We start from the raw sequence: 22,028 nt of genomic DNA, 5'->3' as shown, positions 1-22,028 counted from the left end.
GGGCACTGTGCTGCTGGGCAAGCTGCTGGGGGGGCCCTGCTGGAGCAGGGGCTGGGGCTGGGGGATGCCCAGAGGTCCTTTCCAAGCCTCCATGCTGGGATGCTGGCATTCTGCCTGGGTGAAGGCCAGGACTCCATTCTGGTGACCCAAGTTAAAGCTCTTGAAGTCTATTTCCCCCCCCTGGTCACCCTCCAGTCCCCTTGGCTGCTCTGGGCAGTCCATTTCCTCTGCTAGGAGACGATGCAAAGCTTGCAGCTTGCCTGCCAGCCCAGCAGGCTTCAGAGCTGCAGCTTCTCCAAACAAGCTGTAAAAAACTGTGGTGGAGTGTTTGAAAAGCACCAGGGCTGAGCATTGGAGTGGAGGCTGAGCAGAGCCTGGGGTTCCTGCTCTCCCCTGCATAGCTTGCCTGCCATTGGAGGCACAGAGAGATCCTTCTGGGATGTTTGGATCCCTTCTCTGCCTCTGGAAGGGGCTGTGTAAATACAATGTTCTGTTTTAATACCAGGGAGACATTTGGGCTCCACTGGCTGCAGACCATTTCCTTAACCTTTATAAACAGGACAGGGTTGTGTGAACAAACCCAGCCAGGCAGCCAGGGCTTGGAAGCAGCCTGAAGGGCTTTGAACCACCAGAGATAGGAGTGGAGGAATCTTTATGCCTCAGGAGGAATTGTCCAAGCTGGATGCAGGAGGCTCAACAAGGGCAGGGTCCTGCACCTAGGTCTGGGCAAGCCCCAGCCCGGGCTGGGGGTGATGAGACTGAGAGCAGCCCTGCAGAGAAGGCCTTGGGGGTGCTGGGGGGGGTGAGCTGGACAGTCCCTGAGCCACAGCACTCAGCTGGGTGTCCCCTGCACAGCTGCTGGGGGTGCCTCACCCTCCCTGCCTGTCTCAGTGAGGAAGATATTGAGCAGCACTGCTGCCAGCACAGCCCATGAGGGCCACCACTTGTCACCTGGCTCCATCTGGCTGTGGGGCTGTTGATCACTGCCCTCTGGGTGTGATCATGCAAATGGCTTGCAGAATGAGCCAGGATGGAAAAGACCTCAGAGATCATCCAGCCCAACCCATGCCCCAGCACCATCCAATCAACCAAACCATGGCACCAAGGGCCTCAGCCAGGCTCTTCTCACACAGCTCCAGGGGTGGGGACTCCATCACCTCCCTGGGCAGCACATCCCAAGGGCCAATCTCTCTTGCTTGGAAGAGCTTCTTCCTAACATCCAGCCTAAACCTCCCCTGGCACAGCTTGAGACTGTGTCCTCTTGTTCTGGTGCTGGGTGCCTGGGAGAAGAGACCAACCCCCAGCTGGCTCCAACCTCCCTTCAGGGAGTTGGAGAGAGCAATGAGGTCTCCCCTGAGCCTCCTCTTCTGCAGGCTAAGCAACCCCAGCTCCCTCAGCCTCTCCTCACAGGGCTGTGCCCCAGACCCCTCCCCAGCTTTGTTGCCCTTCTCTGGACACCTTCCAGCAGCTCAACCTCTTTCCTAACCTGAGGAGCCCAGAACTGGACACAGGACTCCAGGTGTGGCCTGACCAGTGCTGAGCACAGGGCACAAGGACTTCCCTGCTCCTGCTGGCCACACTCTTCCTGCTGCAGGCCAAGATGCCCTTGGCCTTCTTGGCCCCCTGGGCACACTGCTGGCTCATGTTCAGCCTACCATCAACCAGCACCCCCAGGTCCCTCTCTGCCTGGCTGCTCTCAGCCACTCTGCCCCCAGCCTGCAGCACTGCCTGGGGTTGCTGTGGCCAATCCAACCCATTCCTTATCCCCTGGTCCCTCCATTCAGCACATCTCTGCCTCTGCTCCATGTTTGCTGTGCTTGCTGCTTGCATCCACAGTTGTCCTGGCAGGCCTGGGGCTGGTAGCAGGCTTGCTCAGGAGAGGAGATGAGGAGGAGCAGTGCTGAGGTGGTGGCTGCTGGGCTGTTCTTCAGCAGGTCAGGGACAGTGCTCCTGCAGTGCAGGCAAGGATTAGGAGATCAGCTTTGGAATGTGCAGTCTTCCTCCCATCTGGCTGGGGAGGGTAGGAAGCTGTGGATGATAGGTTCTGCAAGCAGGGTGGCTCTTGGCAGCTCCTGCTGTCTGCCCAGCCCCCCCCCTGCTGGGTAGGCAGGCAAGGCAGAGCCAGGGTGCTGCTGCTGCCCAGACTGACCCCCCTGGCACGGGGACATGGATGGTCACAGAGGCATTTTGCTTGGGAAGGACCTTGCAGATCCTTGACTCCAACCTCTGCCTGGCTCTGCCCAGGCTGGGGCTAAGCCATGGCCCTCAGCACCGCAGCTCTGCCTCTGGGAAACACCTCCAGGGATGGGGATTCAGCCACCCCCCCTGGGCTGCCTGGGCCAGTGGCTGGGAGCCCAGAAAAGGGAAGAAGTTTCTCCTAGTGTCCAGCCTAATGTCTCCCAATACCCAGCCACAATAGGGGTGGAGAGACACTGGAACAGGTTGCCCAAGGGAGACTGTGGATGTCCCCTGCCTGGAGGTGTTCAGGGCCAGGCTGGGTGAGGCCTTGGGCAACCTGGGCTGGTGGGAGGTGTCCATGCAGGGGGGTTGGAACTGGATGGTCTTGAAGATCTCTTCCAACCTAAACCAAAAAGGTCTCTCTGCAGCCTCCCTGCAGGATCCCTTCAGCTCCTGGCAGGCAGCTCTGAGGTCCCCCTGGAGCCTTCTCCAGGCTGCACAGCCCCAGCTCCCTCAGCCTGTGCTCACAGCAGAGCTGCTCCAGCCCTTGGAGCATCTTTGTGGCCTCTCTCCAGCAGCTCTGTGTCCTTCTCCTGCTGGGGACAGCAGAGCTGGAGGCAGGAGTGGAGGTGAGGTCTGAGCAGAGCAGAGCCCAGGGGCAGAATCCCCTCTGCTGCCCTGCTGCCCACCCTGCTGTGGCTGCAGCCCAGCACACAGCTGCCTGAGGGCTGCAGGAGGGCACTGCTGGCCCCTGGGGAGCTGCTCAGCACCCAGCACCCCCAAGGCTCTTTCTTCTGGGCTGCTCTCAACTAACTCTGTACCCAGCCTGGATTGGTGCCTGAGGCTGTCCTGACCCAGAGGCAGATGTGTGTCCTGTCCCTTGTTACTAGGGGAAAGCAGCTGACCCCCACCTCTCTCCAACCTCTCTTTCAGGGGGTTGTAGGGAGCCAGAAGGTCTCCCTTCAGCCTCCTTTCATCCAGGAGGGACTGCTGGAGTGGCCATCCTGGCTGCTGAGCACGTGTGAGCAGAGGCAGGGGTCAGCCCAGCTGGGGTGAGGTCTGAGCACTGCCAGGTCCAGGTGGCACTTGGCTGCCAGTCCCTGTGGGCTGCTGCTGGGCTCTGGGCAGGGAGGCTCGTTCCTTGGATCATGTCAGCCCCTGCACCTTCCACATCCCCCTGCTCACAGGCTGGCTGCCAAAGCTAAAGCAGGAGGGAAGCTTTCTGCCCCAGCCCCCTCAGGCTGTTTCTTGTCCGAGTGAGGCTCCCAGGGCTCCTCTGCATGCACCTGAGGCGCTGAAGGGACCTCTGCAGACAGAAGAGCTGGAGCAGCTCTCCTGCTGGCAGTGGCATCCATCAGAACCTGAGGTGAATCAGAGGAAGTGCTGTGAAATCTCTGCCCCTTTCTCCCTCCCCCTCTCTGTGAAGCTCCATCTTCATTCCTCTCTGGGAGCAGCTCCGGATGTGCTCCCTGACAGCCTTCACCGCTCAGCTTCTGGCACCCAGGAGGAGCAAAATGCTCTCTGCAGAGCAGATTCCTCTCACCCAGACAGCAGTGCAAGGAGGAAAGCTCCTGATGTTGTCAGGAGCCTCTGACCCCAGGGAGCAGTAGGAGCTGCCTCTGCTCACAGGATCCCTAATTGGATTTCTGCCTCTCCTTAAATGAGGTTAGCAGCCCCTTGGCAGATTCCCCCAGCAGAGGCCATGGCTGCTGTGGCCATCAGGACCTTTCTTCATTTATCACCACACAGCCACACAGACCTCAACATCTGTGGGTAGGCTGGGGGGGGGGGGGGATGGCTTCAGTGCCGTGGAGCTGGGCTGCTCCTGCCTGCCTGCAGCTGCCGGGAGCGGAGGCCTGGCTGGGGAAGCGAGCGATGGATGCAGGCTCTCCTGCCTCTGCAGCAGGGCTGCTCCTCCAGCTGCTTTGCTGGGGCTCTCAGGAGCATGCAATGGCAGGATGGGTTGGGGTGGAAGGGACCTCAGAGCTCAGCCAGCTCCAAGCCCCCTGCCCTGGGCAGGGACACCTCCCACCAGCCCCAGGCTGCTCAGGGCCTCATCCAGCCTGGCCTGCAACACCTCCAGGCAGGAGGCAGCCACAGCCTCCCTGGGCAGCCTCTGCCAGGCTCTCCTCACCCTCACTGCCAACAATTTCTTCCCCCTCTCCACTCTCAATCTCTCCTCTCCCAGCTCAAAGCCATTGTCCCTGGGCCTGGCACTCCCAGCCCTTGTCCACAGTCCCTCCCCAGCTCTCCTGGAGCCCTTCAGGTCCTGCAAGGCTGCTCTGAGGTCTGCCTGGAGCCTTCTGCAGGCTGCACAGCCCCAACTCTCCCAGCCTGGCCCCACAGGGGAGCTTCTGCAGCCTCTGCTCATCTTGGTGGCCTCCTCTGGAGCCTCTCCAGCAGCTCCAGGGCCTTCTTGTGCTGGGGGCCCCAGAGCTGGAGGCAGTGCTGCAGCTTGTGTTGTGCATGGCCTGGAGCTCAGTGCCTCAGCTTTGCTACCTGAACTCTTCCTCGGAGGAGTCTGGGTTGTTTCTGGCTCCTCTGCTGCTGCCACATATGTGTGCAGACATTTCCCCTGCTATTTTTGGTGGTGCACAGTCTCCAGCTCACTCACCAGCCTGGTGAGATGCCTTGGGACAGTACCATTCAGCTGTGCACTTTGCTGTGGCCAGGCCGGTGCAGGAGCCATCCCAGACCTCTTTCAGCAGGACCTTCGCTGTGCTTTCACCTGGAATTAGCTGCTCAGCCCATCTGGTGTTTGATTCAGGTAGCCACAGAGCTGCTTGATCCTATTTTGGAGGGCTCTGTGGTGCTTGCTCTAAATGCAGCTCGTGTGGGAGTTCCTGGGAGGTGTCAGATCCTTCAGCAGGAGGCAAACTGCCTTGGCAGAGCCCCTCTCCTCTCTCTGTTTGTCACTCAGCCTGCCAACGTTTCCAGCAGCTAAACCTGGGGGTTTGCAGGATGCAAAATAAGCCTGGGCCAAGAAACCCAAGGGTGGTAGCTGCAGATCTGTGGGGTGAGACAGCTTCAAGCCCAGCAGCACTTACAACATAGAATCACAGAGCTGGCAGGGCTGGAAGGGACCTCAAGGCTCAGCCAGTGCCAACCCCCCTGCCATGGGCAGGGACACCTCACACTCACAGCCACCTCCAGCCTGGCTGCAAACACCTCCAGGCAGGAGGCTTCCACCACCTCCCTGGGCAGCCTGGGCCAGGCTCTCACCTCTCTTAGCCACCTCTTGCCTGCAGGAGCTTCATCCTCAACCAGTGTCTGGGGTGGAGGAAAGGAGGCTTCAGAATCTTTGTCTTGCCTGAGGTTGCTGTTGCAGGGCTGAGTGCCGAAGCCATGCCCTGCTGAGGAGCAGTGCAGCTCAGCTGGGCTCTTGCTGGCTTGTTTAGGAGTCCTCAGTGCAGAGCTGTCTGAGCTCCACTCTCTGATCAGAGCTGGAGCAGAGTGAAACTGAGGGAGCTTAGATCAGGGCACAGCTCCTTTGCCTCTTGCTTTCACAGCAAAATGCCAGCCTCAAGGAATGTCAGTGTGCTCTGCTCAGAAGAGCTCCTGCCAGCCAACTCTGTGCAGGAATCTCTGCTGAAGATGCTTAAGAGTCAGCTCAGAAGTTTCTCTGGTGCCTTGAGGATGGGCTGTGGGTTGTGGGGGGGCTGGGAGGACAGGGCTGGACAGGGCAGGTCCAAGCTGCCTGGGGATTAGCAAACCTGACAAGAAGGGATGAGGACCCCAGGGACTACAGGGCTGTCAGTCTCACCTCAGTGCAGGGAAAGGGGTGCTGGGTGGCAGCAGATGCAGAGGAGCCAGCAGTGGCCAGGGGGGCAAGAAGGGCAGCAGCAGCCTGGCCTGCAGCAGCAATGGTGTGGGCAGCAGGAGCAGGGCAGGGCTTGTGCCCTGGGCTGGGCACTGGGGAGGCCACAGCTTGAGTGCTGGCTTCAGCTCTGGGCCCTCCCTGCCAGAAGGAGCTTGAGGGCTGGAGCAGGGCCAGAGAAGGGCAAGAGAGCTGGGGAAGGGTCTGGAGCAGAGGGCTGGGGAGGAGCAGCTGAGGGAGCTGGGGGTGTGGAGTGTGGAGCAGAGGAGGCTGAGGGAGACCTCCTTGCTCTCTGCAGCTGCTGAGAGGAGGCTGCAGCCAGGTGGGGGCTGGGCTCTGCTCCCTAGTCTCAGGTGACTGAAGGAGAGGAACTGGCCTGAGATTGTGCCAGGGGAGGCTTAGGTTGGAGCTGAGGAACAATTTGTTTGGTGCCAGAGTGGTCAGGGACTGGCAGAGGCTGCCCAGGGAGGTGGTGGAGTCCCCATGCCTGGAGGTGTTGCAGCAAGCTGTGGCCATGGCACTGGGGCCATGGTTGGGTGGCCATGGTGGGGTTGGGTTGGTGCTGGACTCAGTGATCTTGGAGGGCTTTTTGAAGCCAAACCCTTCTGTGGTTCTCTGCATGCTGTGGGAAGTCAAGGCCTGTGAAGAGCATCCTGAAGTGCATTTAAGGGCCTTCATGTTGCTCAGTCCTGGACTTGACTCCTTCTCCCCCTCCCAGTTAATGAGGGCAGGAATAGCTCCCTGCAGTTATATTTAGAGTTCCCTTCAAGAAGCTTTCCCTTACTCATAGCCAAAACAAATAGCTAATAGAGAGCCATCAACTCTTGAGTGGCCAAACAAGACCCAGATGTTACCCAAGGGCCTGCTCTGTGCTCCTCTGCTCCTGCTTAGTGAGGGGTAAGAGCAGCTCCCTTGCAGGCTTGAGCAGCTCAAGATGGGGCTGGTTCAGGAGGTGATTCAGGAGAGCAGGCAGGGCTTTGCTAGGGGCAGGTCCTCCCTGACCAACCTGGTGGTTGTCTGTGACTGTGGCAGTAGATAAGGGCTGCCCTCTGGGTGTGAGCTACCTGGGCTGCTGCAAGGGCCACAGTCCCCACAGCATCCTGCTGGCCAAGCTGGGCAGATGGGGATTGCTGGGTGGATGGTCAGTGGGTAAAGGATTGGCTGGAGGGTCACATCCAGAGGGTGCTGCTGAGTGTCTTGAAGCCCAGCTGGAGAGCAGTGACAGGGGTGTCCCTCAGGGGTCCTTCAGGGGACCTGTGCTGGTCAATATTTCTGTCAGTGCTGTAGACAGAGGGATCCAGGCACCAGCAGCAGGGGGCAGATGGCACCAGGCTGAGTGGTGCTGTCCCTACAGCAGAGGGGCAGGATGGCATCCAGAGGCACCTGGGCAGGCTGCAGAGGGGGTGCCCAGGTGAAGCTCCTGAGGCTCAACAAGAGCAAGGGCAGGGTGCTGCAGCTGGGCTGGGACAATCCTCACTGGCAGTACAGGCTGGGGGAGGAGGGGAGAGAAAGCAGCCCTGAGGAGAAGGCCTTGGGGGTGCTGGTGGGGGAGAAGCTGGCCAGGAGCAGGCAGGGGGAGACTGCAGCACAGAAGGCCAAGGGCAGCCTGGGCTGCATCCAAAGCAGCACTGCCAGAGGTGCAGAGAGGTGATTGTGACACTGTGCTCTGCTCTGGGGAGACCTCACCTGCAGGGCTGTGTGCAGCTCTGGAGCCCTCAGCACAGGAAGGACCTGGAGCTGATGGAGAGGCTCCAGAGGAGGCCACCAAGATGAGCAGAGGCTGCAGAAGCTCCTCTATGGGGCCAGGCTGGGAGAGTTGGGGCTGTGCAGCCTGGAGAAGAGAAGGCTCCAGGCAGACCTCAGAGCAGCCTTGCAGGACCTGAAGGGCTCCAGGAGAGCTGGGGAGGGACTGTGGACAAGGACTGGGAGTGCCAGGCCCAGGGACAATGGCTTTGAGCTGGGAGAGGAGAGCTTGAGAGTGGAGAGGAGGAAGAAATTGTTGGCAGTGAGGGTGGGGAGAGCCTGGCAGAGGTTGCCCAGGGAGGCTCTGGCTGCCTCCTGCCTGGAGGTGTTGCAGGCCAGGCTGGATGAGGCCTGGAGCAAGCTGGGCTGGTGGGATGGAGCTGAATGGTCTTTGAGGTCCCTTCCAACCTAAACCATTCTCTGAGTCTATCTAATGTGATATTTCCAGCAGTGGTACTGGCCCAATAAAAGCTGCCACTGAGTAGGTTAGAGCAAGGTTTGTGGTATGCTTGAGGACAGAGCTGTCACCTCCAAGAGAAGAGAGCTCCACTTGTGCTGCTTTCAGCTCCAGCCCTGTCTCTGAGCCCTCTCTCTCTGTGCCCTGTCTCTGAGCCCTCTCTCTCTGTGCCCTCTCTCTCTGTGCCCTCTCTCTCTGTGCCCTCTCTCTGTGCCCTCTCTCTGTGCCCTCTCTCTGAGCCCTCTCTCTGTGCCCTCTCTCTGAGCCCTCTCTCTGTGCCCTCTCTCTGAGCCCTCTCTCTGTGCCCTGTCTCTGAGCCCTCTCTCTGAGCCCTCTCTCTCTGTGCCCTCTCTCTCTGAGCCCTGTCTCTGTGCCCTGTCTCTGTGCCCTCTCTCTCTGTGCCCTCTCTGTGCCCTCTCTCTCTGTGCCCTGTCTCTCTGAGCCCTGTCTCTGTGCCCTCTCTCTCTGTGCCCTCTCTCTCTGTGCCCTCTCTCTCTGTGCCCTCTCTCTCTGAGCCCTGTCTCTGTGCCCTGTCTCTGTGCCCTCTCTCTCTGTGCCCTCTCTCTGTGCCCTCTCTCTGTGCCCTGTCCCTGAGCCCTGTCCCTGTGCCCTCTCTCTCTGTGCCCTCTCTCTCTGTGCCCTCTCTCTCTGTGCCCTGTCTCTCTGTGCCCTGCCTCTGTGCCCTGTCTCTCTGTGCCCTCTCTCTCTGTGCCCTCTCTCTCTGTGCCCTGTCTCTCTGTGCCCTGCCTCTGTGCCCTGTCCCTGAGCCCTGTCCCTGAGCCCTGTCCCTGTGCCCTCTCTCTCTGTGCCCTGTCTCTCTGAGCCCTGTCTCTGTGCCCTCTCTCTCTGTGCCCTCTCTCTCTGTGCCCTCTCTCTCTGTGCCCTCTCTCTGTGCCCTCTCTCTGTGCCCTGTCCCTGAGCCCTGTCCCTGTGCCCTCTCTCTCTGTGCCCTCTCTCTCTGTGCCCTGCCTCTGTGCCCTGTCTCTCTGTGCCCTCTCTCTCTGTGCCCTCTCTCTCTGTGCCCTCTCTCTCTGTGCCCTCTCTCTCTGTGCCCTGTCTCTCTGTGCCCTGCCTCTGTGCCCTGTCCCTGAGCCCTGTCCCTGTGCCCTGGCTCTGAGCCCTGGCTCTGAGCTGTGCCTCTCTGCTTGCTCAAATTCCTGGGGCTGTTTTCATTTTTCACTCTCACCTCTTAGAACAAAACTGTTTGGTTCTGTTTGTTTCTTTCCCTTTCTCTTTCCTGAGCTCTCCTCCATCCTGCCTGCCCTCTGCACTGCCTCTCATTTTTCTTGCTGCTAGTAGGAAATGGTTTTGGTCCAGAGCTGTGACAGTGGTGTGGTGAGCACCATAATGTTCAGGTCTGCTTCCAGCTGCTCTGTGTCACTGTTACCTTGACTGAACTCTTCATTCCTTTTCCTCTTGACCTAGCTCTGCTCAGCCAAGTGGAGAATGGTAACTGAGTGGTCCCCTGGGTCGGTGCAGCCCTAGATTGCAATGGAATCTGCAGGAACCTAAGGTTCTGATCTGCCTGGGGAGCTGGAGCAGCCCCCAGCACAGGCTGTGTGCTGATGTGCCTGAGGGCTGGGAGCCACTGCAGAGGGCTCTGGCTGGGCTGCTTCAATGACACTCAGCAAGGCCAAGTGCTGAGTGCTGCACCTGGGTCACAGCAACCCCAGGAAGGCTCCAGGCTGGGGGCAGAGGGGCTGGAAAGTGGCCAGCAGGAAAGGCCCTGGGGGTGCTGGGTGGCAGCAGCTGGAGAGGAGCCAGCAGTGGCCAGGGGGGCAAGAAGGGCAGCAGCAGCCTGGCCTGCAGCAGCAATGGTGTGGGCAGCAGGAGCAGGGCAGGGCTTGTGCCCTGGGCTGGGCACTGGGGAGGCCACAGCTTGAGTGCTGGCTTCAGCTCTGGGCCCTCCCTGCCAGAAGGAGCTTGAGGGCTGGAGCAGGGCCAGAGAAGGGCAAGAGAGCTGGGGAAGGGTCTGGAGCAGAGGGCTGGGGAGGAGCAGCTGAGGGAGCTGGGGGTGTGGAGTGTGGAGCAGAGGAGGCTGAGGGAGACCTCCTTGCTCTCTGCAGCTGCTGAGAGGAGGCTGCAGCCAGGTGGGGGCTGGGCTCTGCTCCCCAGGAACAAGGGACAGGGGAGGGTTTAGGTTGGACCTTGGAAGATACTTCTGTCCTGCAGTTGTTCTCAAGCCCTGGCCCAGGCTGCCCAGGGAGGTGGCTGAGCCCTCCTCCCTGGAGGTGTTTCCAAGCTGCAGAGATGTGGTGCTGTGGCTTAGCCCCAGCCTGGGCAGAGCTAGAGGCTGCTTGGGCTGGATGCTCTGGAAGGACTTTTCCAACCTTTTAATGAGCCTGAAGCAGTGATGGATGAGCTCCCAGGGGCATTCCCAGCAAGCCATACAGTTTTTTTCCCCATTAAATATATTTTTAGCCAACTTCTTAAGGTGGTTTTTGCTTGACTTCTGCAAATCACTACCCAATTAGCTTGTTCCTAATGCTGTCTTATTAATTACCCTGATTGCCTTAAACTGATTAGGGAGAGGACTGTGCCCTTTCCTTTTTGAAAGTGGTCATCAAGTCTCTGATGCTTTTGGTCATTGTCATTTGAGTCATGGAGCTGCTGGAGAGGCTCCAGAGGAGGCCACCAAGATGAGCAGAGGCTGCAGAAGCTCCCCTGTGGGGCCAGGCTGGGAGAGTTGGGGCTGTGCAGCCTGCAGAGGAGAAGGCTCCAGGCAGACCTCAGAGCAGCCTTGCAGGACCTGAAGGGCTCCAGGAGAGCTGGGGAGGGACTGTGGACAAGGGCTGTGAGTGCCAGGCCCAGGGACAATGGCTTTGAGCTGGGAGAGGAGAGATTGAGAGTGGAGAGGAGGAAGAAACTGTTGGCAGTGAGGGTGGGGAGAGCCTGGCACAGGCTGCCCAGGGAGGCTGTGGCTGCCTCCTGCCTGGAGGTGTTGCAGGCCAGGCTGGATGAGGCCCTGAGCAGCCTGGGGCTGGTGGGAGGTGTCCCTGCCCATGGCAGGGGGCTTGGGGCTGGCTGAGCTTTGAGCTCCCTTCCAACCAACCTAAACCCATTCTGTGAGTCTATGAATTAATCTTCCAGGCAAACAGTGAAGCCTTAGTGCCAATTTCCTGCCTCTGGAGAGGCAAGATGGAAACATCCCCTGCCAGCTCTGAGGCACCCTGGGCTCCATTCAGCACTAAGTAAATATTCATCAGAATGTCCTTTTTTTCCCAAGAGGGTCACTTGGAAGGAGCTCTTTGGGTGCTTTTGTTTGCAGATTGCTCTGAGCAGCAATTTGAATCAGCAAACAGAGAACCAGGCAGAGGGATAGAAAAAGCTGCATCTTATTCCAGCCACTGGCAGAGGCTGGAGTGGGGTCAGGAGCATGGGAAATGGAATATTGGGTGTGTTATTAGGTGGTTTGTGTATCCCCATGGCTGGCAGAGATGGTGCTTGAAAACACTGAGCCTGGGGGAAGGGATGGAGTGGTTCAGGGCAGCATTTGTCATGCAGCTCTTGAGTTCCTTCATAGGCTTTGAGTTGCATTTCAGCTAAAAGTGACTAAATAGAGTCAAAAAAAATCTGTTTACCTGACATTGCAGCTGTGAAGGACCTGAGCTGCTGGAAGGAGCTCTGCAGAGAAGGGCCTGGGAGTGCTGGGGGACAAGTTCCCCATGAGCCAGCAAGGTGCCAGGAAGCCAATGGAGTGCTGGGGGGCACCAAGAGTGTGGGCAGTAGGTCAGGGGAGGTTCTCCTCCCCCTCTACTCAGTCCTATTCAGGCCACAGCTGGAGTCCTGGTTCCACCTCTGGGCTCCCCAGTTCCAGAGGCAGGGAAGTGCTGGAGAGAGTGCAGGGCAGGCTGCAAAGCTGCTGAGGGGCCTGGAGCAGCTCTGGGAGCAGCAAAGGCTGAGAGCCCTGGGGCTGAGAGCCTGCAGGAGAGCAGCCCCAGAGGGCAGCTGAGCAATGCTCAGCAAGAGCTAAAGGAGCTGTGGGGGGCAAGAGGCTGGGGCCAGGCTCTGCTGAGTGGTGCCCAGGGCCAGGCCAAGGGGCACAGAGTGGCAGGCAGGAGGTTGGATGTGAGCAGGAGGAGAAAGTTGTTTGGTGTGAGGCTGCTGGAGGCCTGGAGCAGGCTGCCCAGAGAGGTTGTGGAGTGTCCTGGGGTGGAGAGCTTCCAACCCCCCCTGGGCACTGTGCTGCTGGGCAACCTGCTGGGGGTGCCCTGCTGGAGCAGGGGCTGGGGCTGGATGCTCTCCAGAGGTCCTTTCCAGCCCTGCCCACGCTGGGGTTGTGTGCCAGGAAGGTTTGTGCTGAGCTGGTGTGGAAGGTGGAGGCTGCAGCTGTGGGCTGGGGGCAGTGGTGGTCTGCAGTGCATGGAGAGGCTGTGCCTGAGCGCAGGGAGTGCTGAGTGCTGCCTCTGTAGCCCAGGCTCTAGCTGCAGCTCTCACAAGGTATTTTTAGTCTCATCTAATTCTCAAATCTGTCAAGCTCAGCTCTTGCTGTCCTGGTGGAATATTTCCTGCTGGAAGCGTTTGAGGCTTCCAGGGGAAGGATCAGGCTGTGTGCTGGAGATGCTCAGCACCATGCAGCTGGGTTTTGGGGTCCACAGCCAGAGATGCACAATTGTGGCCAGGTGGAGATGCTTCTCAGACAGCCACTGGGTGGGTTGGGTTGGAAGGGAGCTTCAAGACCATCCAGCTCCAGCCCCCTGCCATGGGCAGGGACACCTCCCACCAGCCCAGCTTGCTCCAGGCCTCATCCAGCCTGGCCTTCAACACCTCCAGGCAGGAGGCAGCCACAGCCTCCCTGGGCATGCTCTGCTCTTTGTATTTGAAGTCTCATTGGCACTAATTACCCTGAACTAATCATGTCAGTTTTGGTCACATTCAAGAATGACCAAGTCATTATTCCATGAAAGTACTGAAGATGAAGATGCTGAGATGTGGCAGAGCTGAGGCTGGGCTTTTGAAGTCCTTTTCCTCTTTGTGGATGTGTTTTGCACTTGGCTTGGAGTCACTTGGTGGCCACCTGAGCATTAGTCTCCCTGATATACTCCCATGGCAAAAGTCCCTCCCCAGCTCTCCTGGAGCCCTTCAGGTCCTGCAAGGCTGCTCTGAGGTCTGCCTGGAGCCTTCTCCCCTGCAGGCTGCCCAAGGCCAACTCTCCCAGCCTGGCCTCCCAGCAGAGGGCTTCCAGCCCTGCCAGCACTGCTGTGGCCTCCTCTGGCCCTGCTCCAGCAGCTCCCTGGCTGGGCTGTGCTGAGGGCTCCAGAGCTGCCCCAGCACTGCTTGGGGGTCTGAGCAGAGCCCAGCTAAGGGGCAGAATCCCCTCCTGCCCCTGCTGCCCACACTGCTGGGGCTGAGCCCAGGCCAGGCTGGGGCTGGGCTGGCAGCGCTGGGTGCCGGCTGCTGGCCAGCTCTGCACCCCCAGCACCCCCAAGGCCTTCTCCCCAGGGCTGCTCTCAGTAGCTTTGTCCATGTTGTCCATCTGCTTCTCCCCAAGACAGGCCTTTAATGAATTTTCCTTGCCCTTGTGCTGTTCCTTCATGGTTGCTCTGCTCAGGTTCCCTTTCAAGTCCTTGGCTGTGCTGCATTCCCACAAGGAAAGCTTGGGTTGGTTTTTCTTCTCTGAGGGCCTCTGGGCTTACAGGGAAGCTGTGGTCTGCCCAGCCACAGCTGAACAGGCTGCCCAGGGAGGTGGTGGAGTCCCCATGCCTGGAGGTGTTGCAGCATGCTGTGGCCATGGCACCTGGGGCCATAGGCTGGTGGCCCAGGCTGGGTTGGACTCTGTGATCTTGGAGGTCTCTTCCAACTGCATCACTTCTACAGCTGTATGACCCTGAGAATCTGCTCTTGGCAGGTGAGAACATCCTCCTGCACCTCCAGCTGCTCCCCAGTCACCATACAGCAAAGGCAACATGATCTGGAGTCTCTCCACTGATGTGGGGCAGAAACATCTGCTGCAAACCAAAGCCATCAGCCTCAGAGAGCAGAGGAGCAGGGCTGGCAGCAGGGCTGCAAGCAGCCTCAGCCCAGGGGCAGGCAGTGCAGGGCCAGGGGAGCACAGCAAGGTGGCATCGACTGGCATGAGCCCCTCTGGGGCTGCTCTCCTGCAGGCTCTCAGCCTCTTGCCCCCCACAGCTCCTTTAGCTCTTGCTGAGCATTGCTCAGCTGCCCTCTGGGGCTGCTCTCCTGCAGGCTCTCAGCCCCAGGGCTCTCAGCCTTTGCTGCTCCCAGAGCCGCTCCAGGCCCCTCAGCAGCTTTGCAGCCTGCCCTGGACTCTCTCCAGCACTTCCCTGCCTCTGGAACTGGGGAGCCCTCTCCTGCAGTACTGTGTGCAGGTCTGGAGCCCTCAACACAGGAAGGACCTGGGCTGTGAGCTCCTGGCTGCTGTCCTCCCCTGCAGCCAGCCAAGGCAGGACGTGTCCAGGTCCCCCCTTGAGCTGTTAAAGCAAAGCCTGGAGCACAGGCAGGGGCTAGCACTGGCACCAAGGAATCCCCTGGCTCCTGCCTCCTTTCCTCAAGACAAATGACAGTGACACCACTGCACTCCTGCTTGCTGCAGCCCTCCCTGCTGCCCTGTGCCCCCCAGCTGCTGCATCTCTTCATTAACAGCAGGTGAGATGCAAGCATTGCCTCAGGCATCCAGTTAGCACCCAGCGAGCTGTGGCCGTGGCACCTGGGGCCACGGCTTGGTGGCCACGGTGGGGGTTGGGTTGGTGCTGGACTGGAGGAGGCCTCTCCCAGCCCAAACCTTTGTGTGACTCTGTGACTTGCCTCCTTCCCCCCTGGCTGCATGCTCTGAAGGAGCAAATGTCTTGTTGAGCATGGGGATGGAATGAAGGGCTGGAGTGGCTCTGCTGATTGCTGTGACTAATGCCAAGCTCGCCGTGCTTGGGCTTTGTTCTGCGGCAGGAGCTTTGAGTCATGCTAATAATTAGTGCCTTTGTTAGGAGCATTTGGGGGACCTGCTGGGGGGGTGGCTGTGAGCAAAAGAGCAGTGCTGGAGGGAAGGAATAGCAGAGCAGGGCTTGTGGTGCCCTAGCGTGAGAGCAGGGAAGCAGGGAGTTGGAGGAGGCTGAGGGGGATCTGCTCAATGCCTGCAGATCTCTCAGGGGGGGCTGTCAGGAGGCCCAGGGACAGCACAAGAGGTGCTGGGCATAAACTGGAAGATAGGAAGCTCCCTCTGAACATGAGGAGGAACTTCTTGACTTGGAGGGTGGCAGAGCCCTGGAGCAGGCTGCCCAGAGAGGTGGTGGAGTCTCCTTGTCTGGAGCCTTCCTGGATGTGTTGTGTGTGCCCTGCCCTGGGTGCCCCTGCTCTGGCAGGGGGCTTGGGCTGGGTGATCCCCAGAGGCCCCTTCCCATCTGTGATTCTCTGTTACTGGAAATGAGAAACTTCTTTAGAGTGAGGCTGCTGGAGGCCTGGAGCAGGCTGCCCCAGGGGGGTTGTGGAGTCTCCTTGTGTGGAGAGCTTTCAAGACCCACCTGGATGTGTTGTGTGTGCCCTGCCCTGGGTGCCCCTGCTCTGGCAGGGGGCTTGGGCTGGGTGATCCCCAGAGGCCCCTTCCCATCTGTGATTCTCTGTTACTGGAAATGAGAAACTTCTTTGGAGTGAGGCTGCTGGAGGCCTGGAGCAGGCTGCCCCAGGGGGGTTGTGGAGTCTCCTTGTGTGGAGAGCTTTCAAGACCTATCTGGATGCATGCCTGCCCTGGGTGACCCTGCCCTGGCAGGGGAGTTGGACTCCACCTCCAGAGGTTAGCTGTCACCTGGCCAGCCTTCCATAGGTGCAGCTTCTTGCCTTAGCAGGAGCAGGACAGATGCAGGTCTCTATCTGCAGGAGCTGCAGGGACAGCAGCTGAGGCCAGCTGAAACTTCTCCAGGGCAGAAGGCTGTTGGAGCAGTCTGAGTCTGTGTTGTCTTGCAGACAGCACTTGGGAAGCCTGGGCTGCTTCCCCTCCTGCTCCCCAGCCAGGTCACTAGGGGTGGACTCTGCTTGGTTGCAGTGACCTCAAAACAATCCCAGGCCAAAACCCCCACACCTGAGACAGCCAAGGGGCCCTGGACACGCAGGGGCTTAGGCTGTGCTGCACAGAACCCCGAGGGTCAGTGCCCATGGGCTGTAGCACAGGCAGGACAGCTCCAGGGGAGTCTTGCTGGTTGCTGAAGTCCAAGGTCTGTTCCTAGTCAGGAAAAGATCATCCACCACGAGTCTGTCTGTGGAAGTATTGGTACCTGTCCATAGCTGGGTCACAGCAACCCCAGGAAGGCTCCAGGCTGGGGCAGAGGGGCTGGGAACTGCCCAGCAGGAAAGGCAAGAGGGTGAGGGGATGGAGGTAGCCCCAGTGAGAGTCTGCAGAGGACACCAAACTGGGAGGCTCTGCAGGGGGACCTGGCCAGGCTGGATCCATGGGTGAGGCCAGTGGGATGAGGTTCAACAAGGCCAAGTGCTGGGTCCTGCAGACCTATGGGGGCAGAGGGGCTGGAAAGTGCCCACCATGGCCAAATGGAGAAATGGTTGGTGCTGAGGGTGGGGAGAGCCTGGCCCAGGCTGCCCAGAGAGCTGGGAGCTGCCCCATGGCTGGCAGCAGTGCAGCTCAGGCTGGTTGGGGCTGTGAGCAGCCTGCTCTGCCTGGGGCTGTCCCTGCTGGCTGCAGGGGGCTGCACTGGGTGAGCTTTAAAGCTCCCCCCCACCCAAATCAGGCTGGGGTTGTGTGATAATAAGAAAGAACAAAACCATGCAAGTGAGTACAGACTGAGCAGGGTGAAGGAGCAAGAGTCAGGATCAGAGCAGGGCAACACTGCCTTGGCAAGAGGCACCTGGGGCACAGCAACCCCAGGAAGGCTCCAGGCTGGGGGCAGAGGGGCTGGGAAGTGGCCAGCAGGAAAGGCCCTGGGGGTGCTGGGTGGCAGCAGCTGGAGAGGAGCCAGCAGTGGCCAGGGGGGCAAGAAGGGCAGCAGCAGCCTGGCCTGCAGCAGCAATGGTGTGGGCAGCAGGAGCAGGGCAGGGCTTGTGCCCTGGGCTGGGCACTGGGGAGGCCACAGCTTGAGGGCTGCCTTCAGCTCTGGGCCCTCCCTGCCAGAAGGAGCTTGAGGGCTGGAGCAGGGCCAGAGAAGGGCAAGAGAGCTGGGGAAGGGTCTGGAGCAGAGGGCTGGGGAGGAGCAGCTGAGGGAGCTGGGGGTGTGGAGTGTGGAGCAGAGGAGGCTGAGGGAGACCTCCTTGCTCTCTGCAGCTGCTGAGAGGAGGCTGCAGCCAGCTGGGGGCTGGGCTCTGCTCCCTAGGAACAAGGGACAGGAGGAGAGGAGCTGGCCTGAAGTTGTGCTGAAGGAAGTTTAGGTTGGACTTGGAACAATTTCTTCCCTGAAGAAGCAGATAAGCCCTGGCACAGCCTGGGGGCTGCAATCTCTACCTTCATCAGCTCAGCTTTGCAAAGGGGCTCCTCGCAGCTCTGCACTTCCTATCCCATCCTGTGCCAGAGCAGCACTGCACATCTGATTCTGAGAGCCATGGAAGCAGGAAAGGTTGGGAAGAGCTCCCAGAGCAGAGTCCACCAAACACTGCCAGATCCACCACTAACCACGGCCCTGAGAGCCACAGCTGCACAGCTTCTGAGCACTGCCAGGCATGGGGACTCCAACACCTCCTGGGCAGCCTGGGCCAGCCCTTGTCAACCCTTTGGGGGAAGAAATTGTTCCTAATGAACCTAAACATCCCCTGGTGCAACTTGAGGCTGCTTCCTCTCATCCTCTCAACTGAGCTTGGGAAAGCCCTTTCAGAGCATCCACTCCAGCCAGGCTCTGGCTGTGCCCAGGCTGGGGCTAAGCCATGGCCCTCAGCACCACAGCTGGAAACACCTCCAGGGATGGGGATTCAGCTTGGGCCAGGGCTTGAGAACCCTTCCAGGGAAGAAGTTTCTTCTGATGTCCAACCTAAACCTGCCCTGGGGTAACTTCAGGCCAGCTCCTCCCCTCCAGTCCCTTCTTCCTAGGGAGCAGAGCCCAGCCCCCAGCTGGCTGCAGCCTCCTCTCAGCAGCTGCAGAGAGCAAGGAGGTCTCCCTCAGCCTCCTCTGCTCCACACTCCACACCCCCAGCTCCCTCAGCTGCTCCTCCCCAGCCCTCTGCTCCAGACCCTTCCCCAGCTCTCTTGCCCTTCTCTGGCCCTGCTCCAGCCCTCAAGCTCCTTCTGGCAGGGAGGGCCCAGAGCTGAAGGCAGCCCTCAAGCTGTGGCCTCCCCAGTGCCCAGCCCAGGGCACAAGCCCTGCCCTGCTCCTGCTGTGGCCTCTGCTGTAACTTTGGAATTTTCCATGGAGTCATCAAAGCAATGAATTAGCTGTGCTCTCATTCCTGGAGCAGTGCTGCCTCCTCTCAGGCATCAAATCACAGCATGGTAGGGGTTGGAAGGGACCTCCACAGATCATCCAGCCCAAACCCCACCCTGCCAGGGCAGGGGCACCCAGGGCAGGGCACACAGAGCACATCCAGGTGGGGTTGGAAAGTCACCAGAGAAGACTCCACAACCTCTCTGGGCAGCCTGCTCCAGGCCTCCAGCAGCCTCACCCCAAACAACTTTCTCCTCCTGCTCACATCCAACCTCCTGCCTGCCACTCTGTGCCCCTTGGCCTGGCCCTGGGCACCACTCAGCAGAGCCTGGCCCCAGCCTCTTGCCCCCCACAGCTCCTTTAGCTCTTGCTGAGCATTGCTCAGCTGCCCTCTGGGGCTGCTCTCCTGCAGGCTCTCAGCCCCAGGGCTCTCTCCAGCATTTCTCTCTCTCTCTGGAACCGGGGAGGCCAAAAATGGCCATTGCAGGTTGGTCTCAGCAGAGCACTGTGGAGGGGGAGGAGACCCTCCCCAGGTGGGATGATGGCTGTTGGTGTTTGATTAGTAGTCAAGGGTTCAGAGAATCTTAGGCTGGGTTGGGTTGGAAGGGACCTTCAAGACCACCCAGTTCCAACTCCCTGCCAAGGGCAGGGACACCTCCCAGCAGCCCAGGCTGCTCAGGGCCTCATCCTCAGGCTTCTTTTGCAGCAATCCTGAAGCAGTTCCCATTTCTGTGTCAGGTTTTGCCTTTCCTTCTGGTCAGGGGTTTTTGGGGGAACATTTGGGGTCTGCATTGCAAGGGCTCCTTTGGGCAGGCTGGAGCTGAGCTGAAGTGCAGCAGCTCTGGGCTGAGCTCTGCTGATGGCCCCCTGGCTAACCCTTGTCTCTTCCTTGTGTGCTGCAGGTCCAAGGAGCTAATAAAGGAGGCCATCCTTGACAATGACTTCATGAAGAACCTGGAGCTGTCCCAGATCCAGGAGATTGTGGATTGTATGTACCCTGTGGAGTATGGCAAGGACAGCTGCATCATCAAGGAAGGAGATGTGGGTTCCCTGGTGTATGTCATGGAAGGTATGGAGCCACAGCTGGCATTTCTTTCTTGCTCTGCACCCATCCACAGATGGAAACTCTGCTTGATGGGCAGAAGGTGAAGGTGGTGTCTAAATGTGCTGGTGTGGGGCAGCTTGGGCATGGACAACCTCCAGCTGGGTTTGTGTTGCTCCCTGTGTAAGGGAGGAGGGTGGAAGCTGTTTGCCTGGCACTGAGAGCTCTTGGGTTTCAACCTCTTTGGCTTCAAGGCAACACTGCTGGCTGCTCTGGGAATTAGGATGGTGGTGGTGGTGGTGAGGTGGAAATGGAGGGGATGGCAGAACACTGTGGTCATGGCTCTCTGCCTCCCAGGCTGATCAGTGGTGGTGGAGCACCTGGGGCTGTCTACAGAAGTAGGGAGGATGGAGGCTTGCTGTCCTCTGCACAAGCTCTAGGCTGCCCAGGGAGGCTGGGGCTGCCTCCTGCCTGGAGGTGCTCAAGGCCAGGCTGGATGAGGCCCTGAGCAGCTTGGGCTGGTTGGAGGTGTCCCTGCCCATGGCAGGGGGCTGGAGCTGGGTGAGCTTTGAGGTTCCTTCCATCCCAACCCATTCTGTGGTTCTCTCCTCACAGCCATCCCTTTGTGTGCACCTCTGGGGGCCTTTTCCTCAGCTGAGGCTCAGCTGGGGATGTTGCTCCCTCCTGGGTGCCCCTCTCACCCCTCCTGCCAGGCCTTGCTGTGCAGCATTTGGGCCACTTCTGCTTGGGCAGGTGCTGCTGAGGGGGATCTGAAGGGCACCTGCAGTGCATCTGTGACTTGGAAAGCTTGCTAAAAGGTGGTCAGCACAGCCTGAAGGGATGAGGTCCTCCTCTGGCATGGAGGGTGGCTGTGTGCTTGTGTGCAAAGGGACCAAGGGCATCTTGCTGTGATGACTGCATTCCTCCTGCCCCCTTCCCTTCCCTGTCGCTCCTGCCTCGTGGAGCAGGGTCTCCATCTGCTGGGTCTCAGGGGGGAGTAACTCTCCCTGTGAGGGGCAAAGGCTGAGAGCCCTGGGGCTGAGAGCCTGGAGAGGAGCTCCAGATCAGAGGGGAGCTGAGCAATGCTCAGCAAGAGCTAAAGGAGCTGTGGGGGGCAAGAGGCTGGGGCCAGATGAGGAAGACATTCTTGGCAGTGAGACTCTGGCACAGGCTGCCCAGGGAGGCTGTGGCTGCCTCCTGCCTGGAGGTGTTGCAGGCCAGGCTGGATGAGGCCCTGAGCAGCCTGGGCTGCTGGGAGGTGTCCCTGCCCAGGGCAGGGGGCTGGAGCTGGCTGCTCTGTGAGGTCCCTTCCCACCCAACCCATTCTATGCATCTATGATTTGCCCCAGGGCCTGGTGTGGCAGGGTTTGGGTGGAAGAGGAGCCTGGTGGAGGTTCTGCACTGCTTGGGAGCTGTCAGGTTTCTGCTGAACGTCCCTGGGCAGGCTCCCCAGCGGCCTGCTCTGCTTCTCCACCATGACAGCTGCTGGCAGCAGGTGTCTCGGGCTCTCCAGGGCTCTTCAGGTGGCACGCTGCTGGTGCTGTGTCCCTGCTCTGTCAATCCAGTGGCTTCCTCTGGAGGAGTGACTGAGCTTGGCCAGCCCTGGTGTGCAGCTGTGGCCAGCAGCCTGCTTTGGGGAGAGGCTGCCAGGGAGCTCCGAGGGAGATGTCGCTCTGCAGCGAGGCTTGGAGCCCACAGGGCTTCCCTGCGGCGCTCTGCTGCTCAGCTGCCCTCTGCCCCTCCTCTGCCCTCGCAGGCTTCTCAGCCTCGCTGCTGCTGCCTGCCTGGGCGGGGGGCAGCTCAGTGCTACTGCAGCCCCTGCAGCGCTGCGTGTTGCACCACTGCACCCCTGCAGCGCGTCACGTTGCACCACTGCGGCCCTGCAGCCCCTGCATTGCTGCACGCCAGCAGCCCCTGCACGTTGCACCACTGCAGCCCCCGCACCCCTTGCACCCTTGCACCCCAGCAGCCCCTGCACGTTGCACCACTGCAGCCCCCGCACCCCTTGCACCCTTGCACCCCAGCAGCCCCTGCACGTTGCACCACTGCAGCCCCCGCACCCCTTGCACCCTTGCACCCCAGCAGCCCCTGCACCGCTGCACGTTGCAGCACTGTGGCCCTGCAGCGCCGCACATTGCACCACTGCGGCACTGCAGCCCCTGCACCCCTTGCACCCTTGCAGCCCTTGCACCACTGCAGCCCCTGCACCGCTGCACGTTGCAGCACTGTGGCCCTGCAGCGCCGCACATTGCACCACTGCAGCACTGCAGCCCCTGCACCACTGCACCCTGGTAGCCCCTGCATTGCTGCAGCCCCTGCACCCCTTGCACCCTTGCACCCCAGCAGCCCCTGCACGTTGCACCACTGCAGCCCCCGCACCCCTTGCACCCTTGCACCCCAGCAGCCCCTGCATTGCTGCAGCCCCTGCACTGCTGCACATTGCACCACTGCAGCCCTGCAGCCCCTGCACCGCTGCATGTGGCA

The 22,028-nt window shown here is 60.0% G+C and overlaps 1 protein-coding gene across 2 annotated transcripts in view; it reads left to right on the top strand.

Moving 5' to 3' along the window:
- PRKG1 (protein kinase cGMP-dependent 1) overlaps window positions 1-22,028 on the top strand; it is a 287,512-nt gene that overhangs the window by 79,226 nt on the left and 186,258 nt on the right. For both annotated transcript variants that reach the window (XM_054174681.1, XM_054174680.1), the window contains exon 2: window positions 19,405-19,571. In XM_054174681.1, the coding sequence (XP_054030656.1) occupies window positions 19,405-19,571 (167 nt within the window). The remainder of the gene's footprint in view (window positions 1-19,404; window positions 19,572-22,028) is intronic.

Source organism: Dryobates pubescens, chromosome 30 (genome assembly GCF_014839835.1).
Source record: "Dryobates pubescens isolate bDryPub1 chromosome 30, bDryPub1.pri, whole genome shotgun sequence".
Classification (NCBI taxonomy): domain Eukaryota; kingdom Metazoa; phylum Chordata; class Aves; order Piciformes; family Picidae; genus Dryobates; species Dryobates pubescens.
This window is presented reverse-complemented; position numbering and strand designations above follow the sequence as displayed.